The sequence below is a fragment of the Perca flavescens genome, chromosome 4 (assembly GCF_004354835.1).
Source record: "Perca flavescens isolate YP-PL-M2 chromosome 4, PFLA_1.0, whole genome shotgun sequence".
Lineage (NCBI taxonomy): Eukaryota > Metazoa > Chordata > Actinopteri > Perciformes > Percidae > Perca > Perca flavescens.
The window spans coordinates 26,313,892-26,331,888 of record NC_041334.1 but is presented as its reverse complement, the minus strand read 5'-3'; the positions used below and the strand labels follow the sequence as shown (position 1 = coordinate 26,331,888).

The window sequence follows — 17,997 nt, the reverse complement described above, 5'->3', positions numbered from 1 at the left end:
TGGTGCTCATAACTTTATGAACCCTATTCCTATTTTTAGTCAACTTTAGCATGGGTTCATAAACTTATGAGCACCACTGCATGTATACTGGTCTGTATTGTGTTGCATATCTATCTCTCAATGTCTGCTACATCCAGTACATCCTCATGATGTTGACCTTTAACCTACATGTATGGATGACCAAATGATAGATAGATAGATAGATAGATAGATAGATAGATAGATAGATAGATAGATAGATAGATAGATAGATAGATAGATAGATAGATAGATGATTACTCACCTCTTTAATCCGCAGTCTGTGGCTGTCAATGCTGCTGCCTGCTGGTGGAGAATGTTAGTAAACTGTTCACTGACAGCCTGGTTAGCTGTCATCATCACGCCTCGCCACCTCTTACGTTAGCTAGCTAACTAAATGTCTTAATGCGATGAACCGGGAATTTATTGATCATGGCTAACCTACGGATTTCGTTAGCTGCCTTGGTTGTTCAGGCCGTCCTGTACAGAAACTGCGAGGGTGAGTGACTTGTTTGTTTTGTTCATAAGCTGCTGCCGTCATCAAGGCGAAAGTGTGGAGTTAGCTAGCTGTTAGCTGACGTTAGCTAGCCCCTAGCCAAGGACGACACATTGAATTGACAAATAGACATTAAATCCGACTTCATGTGTACAAACCTGGCAATTATTTAAATACATTTCATGTAAATGTAACAACACGACTTCTCACCGTCTTCCTATCGCTGTCGGAGCTAGATAGGCTGGTCTGAAGTAGCTCAGTGAATTATTTAGCTGTAAACAACATAGTTTGACTAGCTAGCTAAGCTTCAGCTTTTTGTAGTCATGGTTATTCAACTTGCACAACTATAGAGACGGTTGTCACCGCTCTGTACAATGTGTCCCTAATATTTTGTAAACGTTTAATTACCTATTTGTGTCACAGTAATGATATCCACATACACTTGACATGTAGCTATTTAGATAATTATGCCATGAGGCTATTATGATGTGTGTGTGTGTGTGTGTGTGTGTGTGTGTGTGTGTGTGTGTGTTAAGATTGCAGAGTGCTCAAATGTTAATGTATCTACAATGGATGTACTCAAATTACAGACATTAGTAATCTCATATCTATAGCATCCAGGCACATATATGGAGATGATTGTTGCTAAAAAGATAGATATTACATAGATGTTTAATATTGTGTAATAATAGTGTTGTAGTTGATCCAACCAACAAAAAACTATATTTAAGGACAAATATATTTAAGGAATAGTTGCCACAGTATAAATGGTATACATCATCAAATCCCCCATAGGACAAAGTTATGTTGAGAAATGTGGAAACTGTTCCTTTTCCTTTTTTTCTGTCAATACAACCTGTGAATAAGTGCTAGTAGGAACACATCTTAACTATACAGCACACTCCTTTGAATCCCAACACAGTGCACTGTGTGACTATTGTCTTCAAAAAGTATGGAACATAAAGTTGTTACTTGAGTTGTTAAAACATCTCATCTGGTTGTGTTTTGGTTGAAAACAGAAAAAGATCACCTTCTGCTCAAACAGCTGAATTCCAGTGGTGATATGAACTGTTGTGTACTTTACAAGGAAACACGTTTTTAAATTGTGATGTACTATATTTTAACCACTGAAATGGTTTTGTTTTAAAGGTAAACATTCAGAAAACACCTTTTTACTATTGCCTTTTTTTTTTTTTTATCCCAAATTATACTGTAGTGGTCAGTATCTTGGCTGTATTTCTTCTCTAAAGGTGTTTTTAAAACATTCAGCTCAATGTGGATTAGACTTCTTATCTGGTTGTTTTGTTTTTCGTATTTGACCACCAGCATCTGTCATGTAGGTGTTGGCATTGTATGAGTCAGCACCACAAAGCACATTATCTCTACATTTCCCTTCATTTGATGTAGATGGCACTGAAGTTCAGGTGCATGTGTGTGGGTTTTCTAACAAATACATCCAGCACACAGGCTCTCTAGCAAGGTTGTTTTCTAATGAGAATTCAATGGGGGCTTTTTCAGAAGAACTGGAATGTGACATAATTTTTGTGTCTTAATAATCTTTGCAATACGTCACTCATCTGAAAATGTTCCTTTAGTACTTGGAATATTTAAGGGGCGCTGCTGCATAATTGTTTTACTCTCTAACCTTGTCGTGTAGCTGCCTCAAGCGGGTCTCCCACAAACCAAACTAATTATATTGAGATCATCTTTAGCGACCAAAAAGTGAGATGCCACATGCCAAAGAAACCACAATAGAAGTTCATCACTGACAAAGTATTACTAGTTATTGTCCTTTATGTTTTGGGGCTTCATGTAAGGATATGTTGCATATTAGTTGTAGGGGTGTAACAATCGATGATCAAAAATCCAATATCATCACTGTGAACTGCAAAGCGAAAATGTCGATTTTTTTTTTTTTTTATAAATGTTTTTTATTCACATGACATGAAAGGGGTGAGAGAGAGTGGATGACACCCAGCAAAGGGTACATATCATTATTAAGATGCACTCTTATTTTGAAATTTCCACTATATTAATTATTTTTATTTAAAAAAATGGTTTGTTTTGTATTTAAATGGCTTTTTAGTTGCTTTTTGTGATTGTGTTAAATGGGCATATGATATTGTCTCATGTCGATTGCAGGTCCCTAAATTGGATCAAATCAAAATCGTATCATAGCAGACTTTGTGATATCAGCAAATATCGTATTGTTGTCCAAAGAACCAATATAATATTGTATCATGATAAAACTTGTGATTTAGACCCCTAATTTTTTGTAAGTCCATAGCTTATAATGTTATGTATGCTGTTACTGTTGGCTGGTATTGCCCTCTACTGCACATGATGTGTACTGTAAGTTCCGGCACAACTGAGAAGAAAATAAAGTATTTTGCTCATACATTTGATGAGCAATGATGATGATACGTTTTGTAAAGTCCAGTATTTTGTAATTCTGCAAACTATTTTGTTTCACACTGTGTTGCTTCTTTCTGCCCTCTCCATCCCTGCAGCTCTGTGGTGTAACTGCACCACTGCCCAGTGCGAGAAGACTGGCTACCAGTGTGAGACCGATGGAGCCTGCAAGGCCTCCACTTCCTTAATTGATGGCCAAGAGCAGCACATCCGTATCTGCATCACACGGGACAATCTTGTGCCCCCCGGACAACCGTTCTACTGCCTCAGTGCAGAGGGCTTGCTCAATACCCACTGCTGCTACACAGACTACTGCAACAGCATTGACCTCAAAGTACCCTCAGGTGAGAAAGGTGAAGTATCACACAGCATACACAGTACAATTGGTACATTTAGTGCTGCTATCACCAAGTGTCTGACGGTGACCTTTAAAAAAGGTGTGTCTTTACCTGGAGTAGTGTACCACCCATCTAACATCCGCTCCTTACAGCAAACCCCAGGCAAAAACATGTTTCCTATTTCTACACAGTTTTGTGACTCATGGTTCCTGGGAAGATATGTTTCCTATGGTATTTTGGACAGTGTCCAAAAATATTTTGCAGAGAGTATGTGGAGAGAAGGTTCACATACATAGCGTGGATATCTTCATTAAAATGGTTATATGAAAATGGTCAAGAGGGAAAAGTAAAACACTAAAAGCCTTTTTAGTGTAGAGAATTGACAATTTCTTTCTTAAATAACTGGGAATAATCAAAAGAAGTTAATGCAAGAGTCAAATGTTGACTAATTGTCTGCTTAGCCAAAAGCTTTATACTTTATACTCTTGTCCCTCATGGACACAAAGCAGTTCATATCAGGGAATCTGCTTATATGTGCCGGATGTTGCCTTTTAATTCTTTACTGTTCTCTTTTTAGTCACAACTCAGTCAGGACTCGGGGGAGGCTATGGCCCTGGTGGGACATGGGTGCTGGTGGAACTAGTCGCTGTGATTGCAGGGCCAGTGTTCCTGCTGTGTCTGCTGCTGCTGATGTGTATGTTCATGTATCAGTACCACCAGCGGGCCTACAGCCACAGGCAGCGATTGGAAGTGGAGGACCCCTCCTGTGACCACCTCTACATGGCCAAAGACAGGACCCTGCAGGACCTTATATACGATCTGTCCTCGTCTGGTTCAGGCTCCGGTCAGTGCACAACGTGATAATTTAGCTGCAGACCAGCCCCCATGTTGTAGTTTACACTGGTTTGACTTTTTTTTTTTTTTTTTTTAAATCAAATTAATATCAGAAAACTGCTGATAACTGTTCTCATCTTTTCTAAGCAGGTCTGCCTCTGTTTGTCCAGCGAACCGTGGCGCGAACAATTGTCCTCCAAGAGATCATTGGTAAAGGGCGTTTCGGGGAGGTGTGGCGAGGACGTTGGAGGGGCGGTGATGTGGCGGTGAAGATCTTCTCATCCAGAGAGGAGCGCTCCTGGTTCCGTGAGGCTGAAATCTATCAGACCATAATGCTCCGCCATGAAAATATCCTGGGCTTTATAGCTGCTGACAACAAAGGTTGTGACATCACAACATGTTGAAGAATGGATGAATAATTTGCAGATTAGGGTTATTGATGTGTGTGATTTGTTTGTTGTGTAATAATTCGTCATCATCAAGTAATAACATTTCTTGTGTATCTCTATATTTCTGTCTCCTGCCCAGACAATGGCACTTGGACCCAGCTGTGGTTGGTGTCGGACTACCATGAGCATGGCTCTCTGTTTGACTACCTGAATCGCTACTCTGTCACTACTGAAGGAATGATCAAACTGGCACTGTCAGCTGCCAGTGGCCTGGCACATCTGCACATGGAGATTCTAGGAACACAAGGTAACAGCAACACTTTTCAGCACTTTTAGTGCTGGTTGTAATTATTTTTTTATTTGAAACACGTTTGTTATGTTTTCTCCCCACAGACTAGCACAAGGCCTCTCAACTGACAAATAGATAGAAATGGATAAATAAACGATGTCCTTGAAGACATTGTTGTATTATTGATGGGGTGTCTAAATACTTAAACAATTGCAAGGTTGGCTTATGCATTGAAAAAAGATGAATAAATGGTATACCTGTTGAAAAATAGAGACAATGAGAATCCAGTGTGGTGAGATTGCACTTAATTTCTAAATGTAAATAATTGAATGTTATATAATTTGTACCTTTGGTATGGCCCTGGGAAATAGTTTGTGCTCTCATGTCTAAGTCATCTGAGGTTATATCCATAATCTACTGGTTATCTTTTAAAGCAGTTCACTACTGAATCCTCTGCTTAACTATCCGTCATGGAAGATTAAAGTTGAGGACATTTTGTTGCATAAAAAGAGGACTGTTTTCTATTTTTGTCAACCAAACTGATGCCCCAAAAAGGAAAATTGCATAGCTAGGTGTAGTTTCTAGTTTTTCACGAAAGAGAGTTTAGAGTTGAAAATGACATGTTCAAAAACTAATTTAGAGATATGAATTGAAAAGTGTCTGAAGTGTACATTTATGTTTTGGTAGGAAAGCCAGGTATCGCGCACAGAGACCTGAAGTCCAAGAACATCCTCGTGAAGAAGAACTGCACCTGTGCCATCGCTGACCTGGGCTTGGCTGTCCGTCATGACTCTTCAACAGACACCATCGATATTGCGCCCAATCAGAGGGTGGGCACCAAGAGGTCTGTGTCGATATTCAGATTCAAGTTCAGATTAAATTTGATTGCCATTAAGCAGGTTACAAGTACAGAGCTAATTAAATGCAGTTAAGCATCTAAGCAGAAGTGCAAGTACATCAGGGAATATATTAAAATGTAGACAGTAGGGATTGCAGTACAGGTATGTACAGTATGAACGTCAACGAATGAACAGTTGGATGATATATGTACAGAACATAGTTAAACAGTGAGGTTGTTCAGATATTAACAAATATGAATAGTGCAAGTAACATGGTATATGTACAGAACATTGTTAAATAGTATGATTACATTGTTAAATAGTATGATATCTTTGACACCTTTCCCAGAAAACCCTTTAACTGGGATTGTTTTTACATCCCTCAGGTATATGGCTCCAGAGGTTCTGGATGAGACTATCAACATGAGACACTTTGACTCATTCAAATGTGCTGATATCTATGCTTTGGGGCTGGTCTACTGGGAGATTGCATGCCGCTGTAATAGTGGAGGTCAGACTCTTTTGTTTTTACTCTGGATACTCAACCTGTGTTCTTTGATATTTTTTTATTGATGTTAAAAACTGAGATCACAGCACTGCTCTAACCCCACATAACATTGTCCTGGGTTATCAGGTATCCATGAAGAGTACCAGCTGCCCTACTATGACCTGGTACCTTCTGACCCTTCCATAGAGGAGATGAGAAAGTTGGTGTGTGACCAAAAAATACGACCCAACATCCCCAATTGGTGGCAGAGCTACGAGGTATAAAAATGATCGATATTTATATAATATATATGGTTAAAATTATTACTCAAAAAATATTTGTCACACTGTCTATCGACTGTTTTCCTGTGCCATGAGGGATGCACATTTCGGGTTCACTTGTTCTCAGTTAATAAGGCTAAACTGATGGCCTTTTTACAACTAGAGCCAGAAACATCAGCCAGTATTACTAGATTATCGGTATCTATTACATTCATTTCACATATCTTGGTCACATTCTTTCTCAGTAGAAATCTTTATGTTTAAGTGATTTTCTTATGTAAACAAAAAAAAAGTTAGACTTGCGAATATCAATAATCAGCTTTAAAACGCAAGTATTTGTTGGGCTTTGTCAGATTGTCTGACATTTTTCTTGCCCAATCGGATTTTCCAGATCTCAGCAATGACGGCCAAAGCTGCGAAAATAAAACCAATGATGGAATAAACTGATTTGTCCATTAAAGCTCTTTTTGTAATGCAATTTTTATGTTTTTATTTATATTTTCAAGCCAAATTAGGGGATTGACATTAGCAACACAATACTTGTACAGGAACAGGGTCTTTCAAACACTATACATACTGACTACTTGAGCTACATTTGTATCATCATAATCAATCATACTGTATTGTAAGCTCTTAATCCTTATTTGCTTTTCCCCACTACTGTTCCAGGCCTTGCGGGTTATGGGCAAAATCATGAGGGAGTGTTGGTATGCTAACGGTGCTGCCCGCTTGACGGCCCTGCGGATCAAGAAGACCCTCTCCCAGCTCAGCATTCAAGAGGACATTAAAGTCTGAGCAGTCAGCAGAGCGCTGAGAAAGAGCACTGAGCAGGAGCCGACTTCCAGACTGTAGGACACTGAGAGGAGGTGGCGGGGCCTTCTACAAAGAACGCACAGAGTAAGAGAATATGATGGAGATTCGCACTTTGTAAAATATTACTACATAGACATTCCTGCCAGTTTTGAAGCCACTTGATTTTTGACAAACCCTACCTCGCTTACCCAGCCAAACTACCAAGAACACCTTTCCTGTCCTCAGCTACTGCTGCCCTTTTTGTTCCTTTCTATATTCTGTACTATTGAGGATCCTTGGATTTCCTGTGTACTTGTATGCAATCGATAACAGGATATGTAATTAACCATTTAACATTTTGAAAATCAGTTGCTGATATTTCCTCAAAGTCTCTTTGATCACAGTCACTTAATAGTTAACAAACAGCATTTTGCTCTTTTTGTCTTTGAAAGGGGGCAAGCTGGAAGAGTTAGGAATGTTTTTAACTTACTTTTTTCTGTCATTTAAATGACTAGATCTTGTGTGGCTATTGTGCAGGTTTATCTGTCTCACCTACAGCATACAGGCACATCACAAACTGCTTAGAAATCCTTCAAAGACAATAATCCATCTGATTCTGCTACAGCTGTGTTGTTGAGTTGTCTGCAGATAACCATGTAAGCATGTACAAAGCAGTTGAGGAAGTTTGTGTAAATGCAGCCCATTTGCTTTCAACAAGGTGTTTTAAGACTTTGAAGTCACTGGAGCGCAAGTGCAACTTGCCAAACATGATTTGACCTTTGGACCACTTGTCTGGAGCCCTTCCATAAGCTGTTGTAAACCTCAGGTTTTCCTTATTTCCTTTTTGTCAGTTTAGAACCATGTTAAGCATGTTATTTAACAATGTTAAATACAAATGTAGGATAATTAAGCAAAAATGCATTTCACTTGGACAGTACATGTAGAGCAACAGCTGCCAGGGACTTGATTTTTTTCTCCTTGATCTTTTTAGCTGACACACTCGCTGGCTTCAGATTGGGACACTTCTTGCTGAAAACACATGTATAATATTTAAATGGTAGTATTCCAATCTGATTGTCTCTCGATCAACCCGTAGACCATAACCTGCCATGAGAGTAAACATTGCTCCAGCCCCTCAGATAAACTGGTATACACTACATTCTGATAAACCTTTTGCCCTTTGCAGCAGCCAATACTATTTACACTGTACTTTAAATACAGGGCAAAAATGTTTTATTTTTAATACACTAACTTCAGGAATCTGAATAATAGTTTGTTTTTATGTTAATTTTTGTATATTGTCAAAGCATGTCCAATGTTCTTTTCCATTCAGGGTGCATTTTCCCTGGCCAAGTATAACTACTGCACATAAAATAGCTTTTTAAGGTGATACTTGTGTAAATAAATGTATGTTGGTACTTAGGTTATGTTTTAGATGGTTAAATCTTTTATATCAACTTTTTGGTTGGTGGGAAGAAAATTACTTCTGTCTTGACTCTTGCTGTACTATTTGACCTCTGAAGTGACATTACTGGATGTGTCAGACACACTAATGATGCTGACTTTCTCCAATAGCCCTCTAATACTGCAGAGCAGTATTTAATTCTTAATCAATGTTTTCCCCTCACAACTCCTTTTGTTCACCATACATTACCTCCTTAATGTGCAAATTGTATGTGGATTGTTTCCATCAAGCTAACATTGTCAGAAACCACTGTCTACATTGTATTTGTTTTCAGGAAAAAAGCTGCACTTTTTTGTCTTTAGCTGTATGCAAATTCAATAGGTACTGTCTGTGTGTAGTCTTTCCCTATTTATATTTGTATGCTGTGAGTCTATATAAAAGCCTGAAAGGCCACATGTGCACTACTACTGACATTGCAGCATTAAAACCAAATTGTTGATGAGAACAACAATGAGAATGTTTATACAAATCATGCCAACCAGTTGCAGTACAATTTAACTGGAAACTGTAAAGAGAGTCTGACTTTTTCTGTTGAATGTTGAAACTAAATACTACTAAAATGTCTCAATGCTGTCTCACAAATGTGTTTGACCAATAATTAAAATCACTTGCTCACTGCACTGTATTGTATTAGTCTAACAGGATGTTTGTAAGAACGAAAAGACTGCACTTGATGCTGTTGTTTTTGACTGTGGAGCTCTACTGTTTGATAGGTAGTGTAGTGTCAACCATATTTATACACTAAAGGGGTATGCTTGTCAAATTGTATCTGCCTTACAATGTATACAAATGCATAGTGTATTTAAGGTTTTGATACCTTGCTCAAAGTATCCTCATGGATAATTAGGAGGGTGTGAGTCAAAGAAATTAGGTATTATTCTACAGTTTGTGACAACTCCCAAGTCTCTGTCAGGTCATGGCAAAGAAACAGCATCTATGTAAAAAAAAAACTTCAGGACTTCAATCATGTACCTTCTAATATAGAGTAATAAATGCAATTGTTTTCCAATGTGGTGTCCATTTATTTTATGTTCTTTCCTCTTGCCTAACTCCAACTTTGTATTAAAAAAAAGCTCGCCATAGTAGGTTCCAGGCATTGGTTCCAGGTGATAAGTCAGTGTTGTTTAGAACTTGTTTTTGCTGCCCCCAAGTGGCCGAAAGAAAATCTGTTAATTCTAGTTTAATGAGAAGTTGTCAATGCTATCACATCAATGCTACCCAGTTACATCTTTAGACACAAGTTATATGCAATATATAAGATTTGTGCATTTAACAACTATATGGGCATTTAGAGAGTGCAGAGCTCTACCCAGACATGCCCTATCTCACAATGTTAAATATTGTGAAATTTCCCAGTTGGGAACTCATTTGTGCGATTATTCTGACACCACATGAATGCAGCGCATATGTCCTACCTCGCAATGTTAACAGAAGTGGAAAATAATTTGTATATCCATGCTACAGCTTTCCACCAAGTTTCATGATCGTTATTTTCTGTAATCATGCTGACAAACAAACCGAACCGAAAAGCATAGCCTTCTTCGGAGGTAATAATACCATTTAAACAAACTCTCAAAGAACCTTTATTGCTCATTCTTTCAATCATAATCTCAATGCAGATTACTACAAAAACTGTCCATTTACATACAGTTGTATGCATTCAATTTCATGTATACCAAAACAGAAAGTATGACATTTTCCTAAGAAAATGGTAAGGAAATGCTGGTTTTGAGTGATTTTGATAAAGTCCCCTAAACACAATGAACAGAAAAGGGCTGTATAAATGCATAAAACTTGATGTTCAGGCATGTCATCACTGACTGTAACTGACATCAACATAACGCTAGTTAGAAATCCGAAAACAAACAATGCCACAAAAACCATTGGTTTTCAAGTAATGGGCCACTTTTCCAAAAACTGATGAGATTTTGCAGCATTGAAGCAATAAGCAATTCTCTTTAACGCTAATGCCAAAACCCAAAGTGTGAGTAACAAAACAGGCAGAAAAAAAGGTGTCTTTAAAGTAACATGTACAAGCCATTTAACATTGTGTTATACATGACAACACAGACAAAACATAAAACCCATAATATCCAGGATACAGCACCATTTATGTCGTCTTTTACAGCAGATTTATCAATGCTGTTCTGGACTTCACAAATGAGGTTGTCTCGAGAGCCTAAAGTGCTCTTTCAGGTTTGCTGAATTCTCTGCACAATGGTAACTTGATTTAATTGTTGACAAATGTACATTTACATTTTGCAGCAACAGGTCTGAAGTTGAAACCTGCAAAAGTCCTGGCTTATTAAAAATTGAGTTAGATCATGACCAAGATTTTCAAATAAAACTGACCAGTGCAGACTACTGGCCATCTCCAAGGTATAGTGTTTGAATGATAAATTAAGCTAGATCATTTTTACAATATTCACACAGAAGTAGCATGAAGCTAGGTTTTGTATGTATGTACAGAATGTACCACACATACATACAGATAAATACTTCTGTAACCATATGACCATCAATATGCAAATTGGTAGTTAATCAAGGTTGAAAAATGATTTAGAACTAAACTAGCTGGATAACAAAATAATTTAAGCCAGAAAACACCATCCATACTTATATGTACAAAGAACAGGCCTTAAGCAATTGTCAGGAACGTGCCAGAACAAAAACGCACACTGAATGTTAATCTCAGAAAGTTACACATTGTTTAAAATTACCCTTACATAGGTTTTATGTGCATCTAGATTTCAGTCTTTTTATAGAAATGAAATGCTGCCAAGAAAAGGCAACACAGGTATAAGAGTTTCCTTTAGCTTGTAACTGATTACATCATTTATACTATTGGGAAAACATTTTTAATCAAAGCATTAATGGTCCTCCTCTATGTAGTTTAACAAGCACTAAGGTGGGAATGATGCCTTGTCATCCTGAGAGGCTACAGCTCCTCCTTATAGGTCTCTTGTGCTTTTACATCTCTCTTGGCTCTCTCTCGGCTTGGAATTTGGCTCGATTTACAGGAGCTTCTGTAAGTCAATTTTATTTTGCTGTGTTGCTAAAGCTTCATATTTCTGCAGTGAGGGAGAGATCACCATGTGTGGATATAGAAGGTCTGGTTACAGGAGACGGGTGATGATACTTCAATATAATGTCAAAAATTCCCCTCTCACATGCCTTTTCTTTCTCCCTTTGCTCTGACCTCTTCTTAAAACTGTGTAGCCTTTCCTCGTTTGAGTTACTTCGTCAAGCTGTGCCTGTGGACAGAAAAATCAAATCATCACTTATTTTACCATGAACATGTTTAGGATGTACAAATAATCACACTGCTTTTAATACAACTGCTTTTAATAGTATTCCCTGTATTTATAATATGATGTTGCTTCTATTAAAAATGTGTCAGTTCCAAAAAATCTTGAGACAGTTACCCAACTGTACTTACCCTCTTCTCCATCGGTCAGCACTAGTGCCTGGAGAATATCTGAAAGGGAGACAATTCCCTTCACCACATCCTGCTCGTCCACCACCACCAGCCTGTGCACCTGAAGGACATACAAGAGGACCATCAATGTCACTTTTACCTTTGTAAAATAGTATTTCTACCATAGCCAGAAGAATGTACAGAGTAACTGTCAGATGCCATCAAACTATACACACACAGCAGCATTGATAAAAAGAGACAGAGTAGCTAGGATTCCTTTGAGTTTTTATTTAACGCAAAAATCGGAGAAAAGCCGGTTATAGCTTTGTTTGATGTGTCCCTTGATTTAGGACTTTGATTGAAAAAGAAGAATAAAGTGTGGAGGAACATTTCAGACATTGTTCATCATAGGCTATTCATGTTCATTACACTCTGGACAGTAATAGCCTAAAAGCAACAGGGGGCAAACCGGCCACAAGAGACTGTGACACACAATGACATCCAACTCTCACCTCAGCCTCCACAAGTCTGTTGATGATGGCCTCCACGGTCTCGTGCCTGTGGCAGGTCAGCACTCCTTCAAAGTACTGAGAGCGGTGCTGCAAGGCTTTGGTCACTGTCAGATCCAGGTTGTTGTACGTCTTCTCTGCTGCCAGGTTCTGTATAAACACAGGCCTTCAGGTTAAAATGTTTCATCATTACGGTTACATTTTTAGCCAGTATAAATGAATATCCCATGCAAGGCTGGGTAAAATATATCACGCTATATGTCATTATACATCCCAATATTGATATACAGTATATGGTGATACAGTGCATGGCATGGGATAATTATCTTAAAGCTTCTCAAATGTGATGATTTGATGCTTTTATTTGTCATATCTGATTGTTATCTAAATATTTGGGGGGTTTGGACTGTTATAATGTATAACGTTATAATGACTGTAATAAAGCAAGCAATTTGAATGCATTGTCTTTGGCTTTGGGAAATTAAAGCAGGCACTTTACTATGTGCTTATAAGCAACAACCAAAAACATAAACGACAGATAACAACTTACTATAACATCAAATTTTGAGTAGATATCCACCACTCGACCTGCAAGAGAGGCAGCCTATCAGTACACACACTAAATACAAGAGGTCTCTGGTCACTAAATGCAAAATCAACAAGGATGTTATTTCAACCAGCCCACATACCTTTGTCATCCACAACAGGGAGCGCAGACACTCGCTGCTCAACAAAAATACCCAGTGCCGTGTACAGCGGTGTGTCTGTGCGGACCACTGCTATGTTCTGGAATGTTCCGATGTTCAGGTCCTCTAAGGTTTGTCTCAAGAATGAGGGTTTTGGCATCTCCGATATCTGAAAACAATAACAAGAGATTGTGCACACTTCATTTAAACTGTAGGAGAATTGATGTCTTTGTAAAAGAGTTTTATAATTTACCATGTTCTTTAACTGTAGACAACTTCTTTACTCTGTACTAGACGTGTTTTTAACAGACTCAAACAATGACAATAATTTAAAGTATTAAATGTAGTGGTAGAAGTAGTAGTAGTAGTAGTAGTAGTGAGGAGAGAAAACAAGAGGGCTTACAAAAAGCTTCAGGAACTTGAGAATCCTCTTGTGTGTGAGAATATAGAGTGTGTTCCCGGTCAGGGGGTCGATTACAGGCAGTCTGTGGATCTTATTCTTCAGCAGTGATGATACTGCATCATACAAACTGTGACAGAGAAGTTTAATTTTATTAATAGCTTAATAAAAAAAGGAAAAATAGCTAAGAGATAGTAACTAATGTTAGCTCATCAACTGTTGGTATCTTGGCAAGAAAGGTAATAACTTCAAGTGATAAGTGAAGCATTTGTCTGATAAATACTATGTTTACAAACATAATCGTAATTGTATTTCCTCATCGACATTTGCTGGGAATGGGCCAACTTAAAAGGGTTACTGACACAGTATAAACCATCAGATGCCCCATAGTTGTATATCCCAGCATGCAACATTTGTGTCTTCAGAAAAGTGAAGTTTGACACCAACAAGAAAATGTAGATGCCTGGAAGTACTACTGTCAAACCAAGCATAAATAAAAAAATAAACAAAACTCACCTTGCATTGGGAGATATGCTAACCAAGGGCTTAAAAGAGTCTTGGAGGTACAACTCTATTATAAACAAGAACAGACAATAAAGTCAAAACCTTCAAGATTAGACGAGTCAATGAAAAAAAGCACATTACATATTAATTAAACTTTCTCACCTCTCCATGTTTCAATTTTGTGTTCTTCCAACTCGTATATCTGAACCTAAAAGATAACAAAAGAGAAAGGGTTAACCTATTTAAGAGGAACTAAGAAAGAAATCTCAATACAAATGGAAAAGGAGCATGGGCACATTCAGCCGCAAATTAGTTAAAACCCTACCTTATTACAAAATAAGCCTGAAGTTCAACTTTAAGATTTCATTTTTTACACCTTATCTTACAATTAAAAAGGACTAGAACCATGTGGTGTCCACCATCTTACCAATGGAGATTTGTAGTAGCGATGTAGGATGTTAATAAAGTCTGTGATGGTCAACATACCTGTGGAGATGCATGAGGAGAATCAAGTCAGTCCTTTTATTTAATTTTGTTTTATACAGAGTGAAAGTGTGCCAAATGAAAATTGCCCTTACCAACGAAGCACTGCTTCTTGCTGTCCCACAGGGGCGCCGCTCTTACCCCATTTGAAACAAGAGCAAAAAATGCCTTCTTGACCTGTAAAATGAATCACACCCGACGTCTCAGTCTAAATTGGCTAATCAGAGCAGGGTTTTCCCTACTATAATAAGGCTTCGGCACAACGCCCAAGTAGGCATGCGCCGGTATACGATTCTGACGGTATGATAACCTTCAGCAAAAATATCACAATTTCACGGTATTGCAATTATAGCTTTACATTTTTATTTTTTTTTATCGGTCGTTTTGGTCTTAGTCGACTAAGATTTCTTTAGTTGATAAGTAATTTTTTAGGCTTATTCATGCATTTCCAAGAAACTCATGAGCACACTTACGTTAAACACAAGATTTAAAGTGGTGCTTTTGCAGGATTAATTGTGGAGAAACTCAGTTTTACAGATGGTTAATTAACTACATTTATATTGTGCTTTTCTAGTCTTAACCACCTCTCAAAGCGCGCAGCTCTGTCAATTAAATCAACTAATCGATTAGTCGACAAAATCGTATAAGTGTTAGTCGACGAAGAATTTCTTTAGTCGAGGACAGCCCTAGAACACAATGTATTTTATTTTTAAAACATACTGCAAATTGGCAAAGAGACAGATTACTAAACTGCAGTTTCTCTCCTTGACCACTCACAAAAAAACAGCTCATACCTTTGGAACGGTATTACAGAAATTGTTTGTGGTTTTGACCACCAAACCATGACTTTTTCAAACCACGGTATACCTTGAAAACGGTAACCAGCCCATGCCTACACCCAAGCTATTTTGAGCACCACCTACGCTAAATGAATGTAACCTAAAGACTTTTCTCAGATCTAATGATTGTCCCCAGTGGACTTCTTTAGTAAGTTTTGTCTTTAAGCTTTTTGAGGGTTATTCCAACGTTTTAGACACATATATGGTAATAATAATAATAATAATAATAATAATAATAATCCAAAATGATGTAACATTGAATTTTTTTCAAATTGGAAAAGGTAACCTTTTCTTGAGGGAGGACCCCTATACCCACCACCAAATAAGCACCTTAGTCTCCCACAAACCTTGGGAAAAGACTGCAGAGATATATTCAATTTTCTTTATGTAAAGCTTTTGTTTTACCTGAAGTGATGTATCAAACACAACCAGTTTGGAGCTGGTAGGTACGAGGTCATAACACCGGTGGGACTTCATAAACCTGGTGTACACATTGTGCTCTGGGTCTGAAGGAATAAGAGAGACTGTTAATGACACTTGCTTGATGTTTTTAAATGTCACTGTTTCTCAGTTTGGTCTCATGAGATTATAAATAATTTACCCTCTATGACTGGGTCATTTTTGCCCTCAAGATCATCAATAGTCACTGGAATCTGAAACAAAAAGATAAAAGGTCAATAAATGTCAGTTTGTGTCGGCGACCTTGTGAATATTGAAGCTTTATTGTTATACAAAAGCCTGCATAACATGGCTAAATAATCCCCAGCCTAGCTAATTTATTGATCCCATCAGTGTTATTATAGGTAGAAGAATTTACTGGCCCACCAAGTGAGACTATAGGCAGTTAGGTGCAATCCTTCACATGGTTAGTGTACGTATAATGTTCTGCCAAAGGGTCCAATCCGGCCCACCTGATGACTTTGCAAAGTGTGAAAACGGCAGAGAATTTTTTTCAGTAAATTACACTGCTATTCCTATGTGAACATTTGTTCTTGTCCAAAAGGAGAAAAGTGGACACACAGTGTATGGTTTTTCAAGAAAATGGACCAGTTTTTTAGTCGCAGAGGTAAAGCAACTGTGTTTGGCGAAAAATACAAGAACTTGCAAGGACAACTGAGAACAGAGAAGATACATACATTGTTGGCAGGTTTAAGGAAACAGCAGTCTGTTTTAAGTCATAGCCAATAGATCAGCGATGCAGCTGTGAAAGCTAGCTACCTTATTGCTAACGAAATAGAATCTGCATCAGTATCAAAGCCATACTCTGCGGGTGGGTTTATGAACACATGCTGAACATGCAGAAATCGTGTGCCCTAACAAGCGAGCGACTGGCTTAATTTTGGCAACATCAGCCTGACGAGAAACTCTGTCCACTTGAGATTAAATTGGAGTCCCCATGAACTAAAATGAGTTTGACGCCCCTGGTGTAACGTTAGGGTATTCATAAATGTCTCACCAACAGGTCCACTGCATATTAGGACAAACATGGCACACAAAAACACGCATAGCTTCATTGATAATGACTTCAATTGTGGGATGTAACCATAGACTGTATGGATGTAACTAACTAGCTAATTGCTGTTATACACTGAGGTCAGCTAGTACTATAGTTAATTCAGCTGTTATAAAGATTTATTTTGACACTGCTGCTATAATTGAACGGTGCCCAGTTGCCAAACTGACAGACAGTAGCATCGCTGTTGGAAGTTATGTGCAGGCTGAATAACGCAAACTTTACTTTTAACGCAATAGTAATAACGTTAACTTAGCTAATCATTATCAGTAAGCTAGCGTCACTGTCTGTTGACATTAACGAACCAGTCGAGGTGACTTTCCATGTCAGCTCTGGCTTTTGCGTCGGCTACCCTGGTGAAGCATTATATGACATAACGTTACTGTCTTTGTTTAAGTAACTAGCTAGCTATAGTAACTGTACACCGATACCTGGGCTGAAACCAGTAAAAGAAATATGTGCCAAGTTAACGTTACTAACAAGTGCGCTAGCCTCAGAACTAGCGATAGTTACTCTGCCAAGAATGAGCTAACGTTAGTTAGCTGTTACCGTTAGCATGCTTCGGAAAGTCACGTTAGTTAACTTTGTTAGAAAGCTAACGGATCTATTGACGCTCAAGTTAGCTACATAACTTACACACTCCATATTCCTTTCGCCGTATCACCTTCCTTTGCCCGGGTTCCTTTACAACACAGGATGTTGCAAAACCATACAGGTCTTCCGCTACAACTTGCATTGAGCAACCTGAATGGCTGTTGAGTCGTAACCGTAGTGCATGTAGTGTTAACGCACCACAATTTCATGTCAAATGTAGACAATACATTAACCCCTATACTATGATGCTGTGTATGCCTACGTACCTTAAGTGAAGTTACAGTATAGCCCTCTTAATACATCCATGAGTATAGCCCAAAGACAAATGACCAGTTGTTGTAGTACATCAAGCTATGTATTCTCACTGTAAACTGTGCAGTAATATACTGAATATTTATTTATTTATACTGT

At 38.2% G+C, this 17,997-nt stretch overlaps 3 protein-coding genes across 8 annotated transcripts in view; 1 reads left to right on the top strand and 2 right to left on the bottom strand.

The window, feature by feature from the left end:
* Positions 1–953, bottom strand: part of arhgef25b (Rho guanine nucleotide exchange factor (GEF) 25b) — a 30,356-nt gene extending 29,403 nt beyond the window's left edge. For 2 of the 5 annotated variants that reach the window (XM_028574829.1, XM_028574831.1), the window contains exon 1: positions 284–953. The gene's annotated coding sequence lies outside the window, so the exon portion shown is untranslated. The remainder of the gene's footprint in view (positions 1–283) is intronic. The other 3 variants (XM_028574826.1, XM_028574828.1, XM_028574827.1) reach the window with 3 other exon arrangements.
* On the top strand, positions 299–9,649 carry LOC114553596 (activin receptor type-1B). Of its 2 annotated transcripts, none has more exons than XM_028574833.1 (9): positions 299–517; positions 3,025–3,270; positions 3,842–4,108; positions 4,249–4,479; positions 4,627–4,794; positions 5,464–5,620; positions 6,002–6,126; positions 6,250–6,380; positions 7,053–9,649. In XM_028574833.1, the coding sequence occupies exons 1-9, from the start codon at positions 451–453 to the stop codon at positions 7,176–7,178; spliced, it is 1,518 nt and encodes a 505-aa protein (XP_028430634.1). In that variant the 5' UTR covers positions 299–450; the 3' UTR covers positions 7,179–9,649. The 2 variants fall into 2 exon arrangements, with proteins under 2 accessions (XP_028430634.1, XP_028430633.1); XM_028574832.1 differs by having other exon boundaries at positions 3,025–3,279.
* Positions 9,650–10,205: 556 nt separating this feature from the next.
* On the bottom strand, positions 10,206–17,793 carry LOC114553928 (protein kinase, AMP-activated, gamma 1 non-catalytic subunit). Its single transcript, XM_028575398.1, has 13 exons — positions 17,629–17,793; positions 16,081–16,132; positions 15,885–15,985; positions 14,736–14,817; positions 14,585–14,643; positions 14,320–14,365; positions 14,170–14,224; positions 13,657–13,783; positions 13,257–13,422; positions 13,118–13,155; positions 12,571–12,717; positions 12,080–12,179; positions 10,206–11,894 (listed from the first exon to the last, which is right to left on the bottom strand). Exons 1-13 carry the CDS (start codon positions 17,635–17,637, stop codon positions 11,884–11,886), a joined length of 993 nt encoding a protein of 330 aa, XP_028431199.1. The 5' UTR covers positions 17,638–17,793; the 3' UTR covers positions 10,206–11,883.
* Between the last annotated feature and the right edge of the window lie 204 nt (positions 17,794–17,997).

Excerpts from the sequence above, each read along its gene's own strand:
- LOC114553596 (XM_028574832.1), top strand. The coding sequence starts at position 451 with ATGGCTAACCTACGGATTTCGTTAGCTGCCTTGGTTGTTCAGGCCGTC. Across the intron at positions 6,127-6,249 it reads ATGCCGCTGTAATAGTGGAG|GTATCCATGAAGAGTACCAG; the intron begins GTCAGACTCTTT and ends CTGGGTTATCAG. Across the intron at positions 6,381-7,052 it reads ATTGGTGGCAGAGCTACGAG|GCCTTGCGGGTTATGGGCAA; the intron begins GTATAAAAATGA and ends CTACTGTTCCAG.
- LOC114553928 (XM_028575398.1), bottom strand. Across the intron at positions 14,366-14,584 it reads GCTACTACAAATCTCCATTG|GTTCAGATATACGAGTTGGA; the intron begins GTAAGATGGTGG and ends GTTATCTTTTAG. Across the intron at positions 14,225-14,319 it reads CAAAATTGAAACATGGAGAG|AGTTGTACCTCCAAGACTCT; the intron begins GTGAGAAAGTTT and ends TGTTTATAATAG.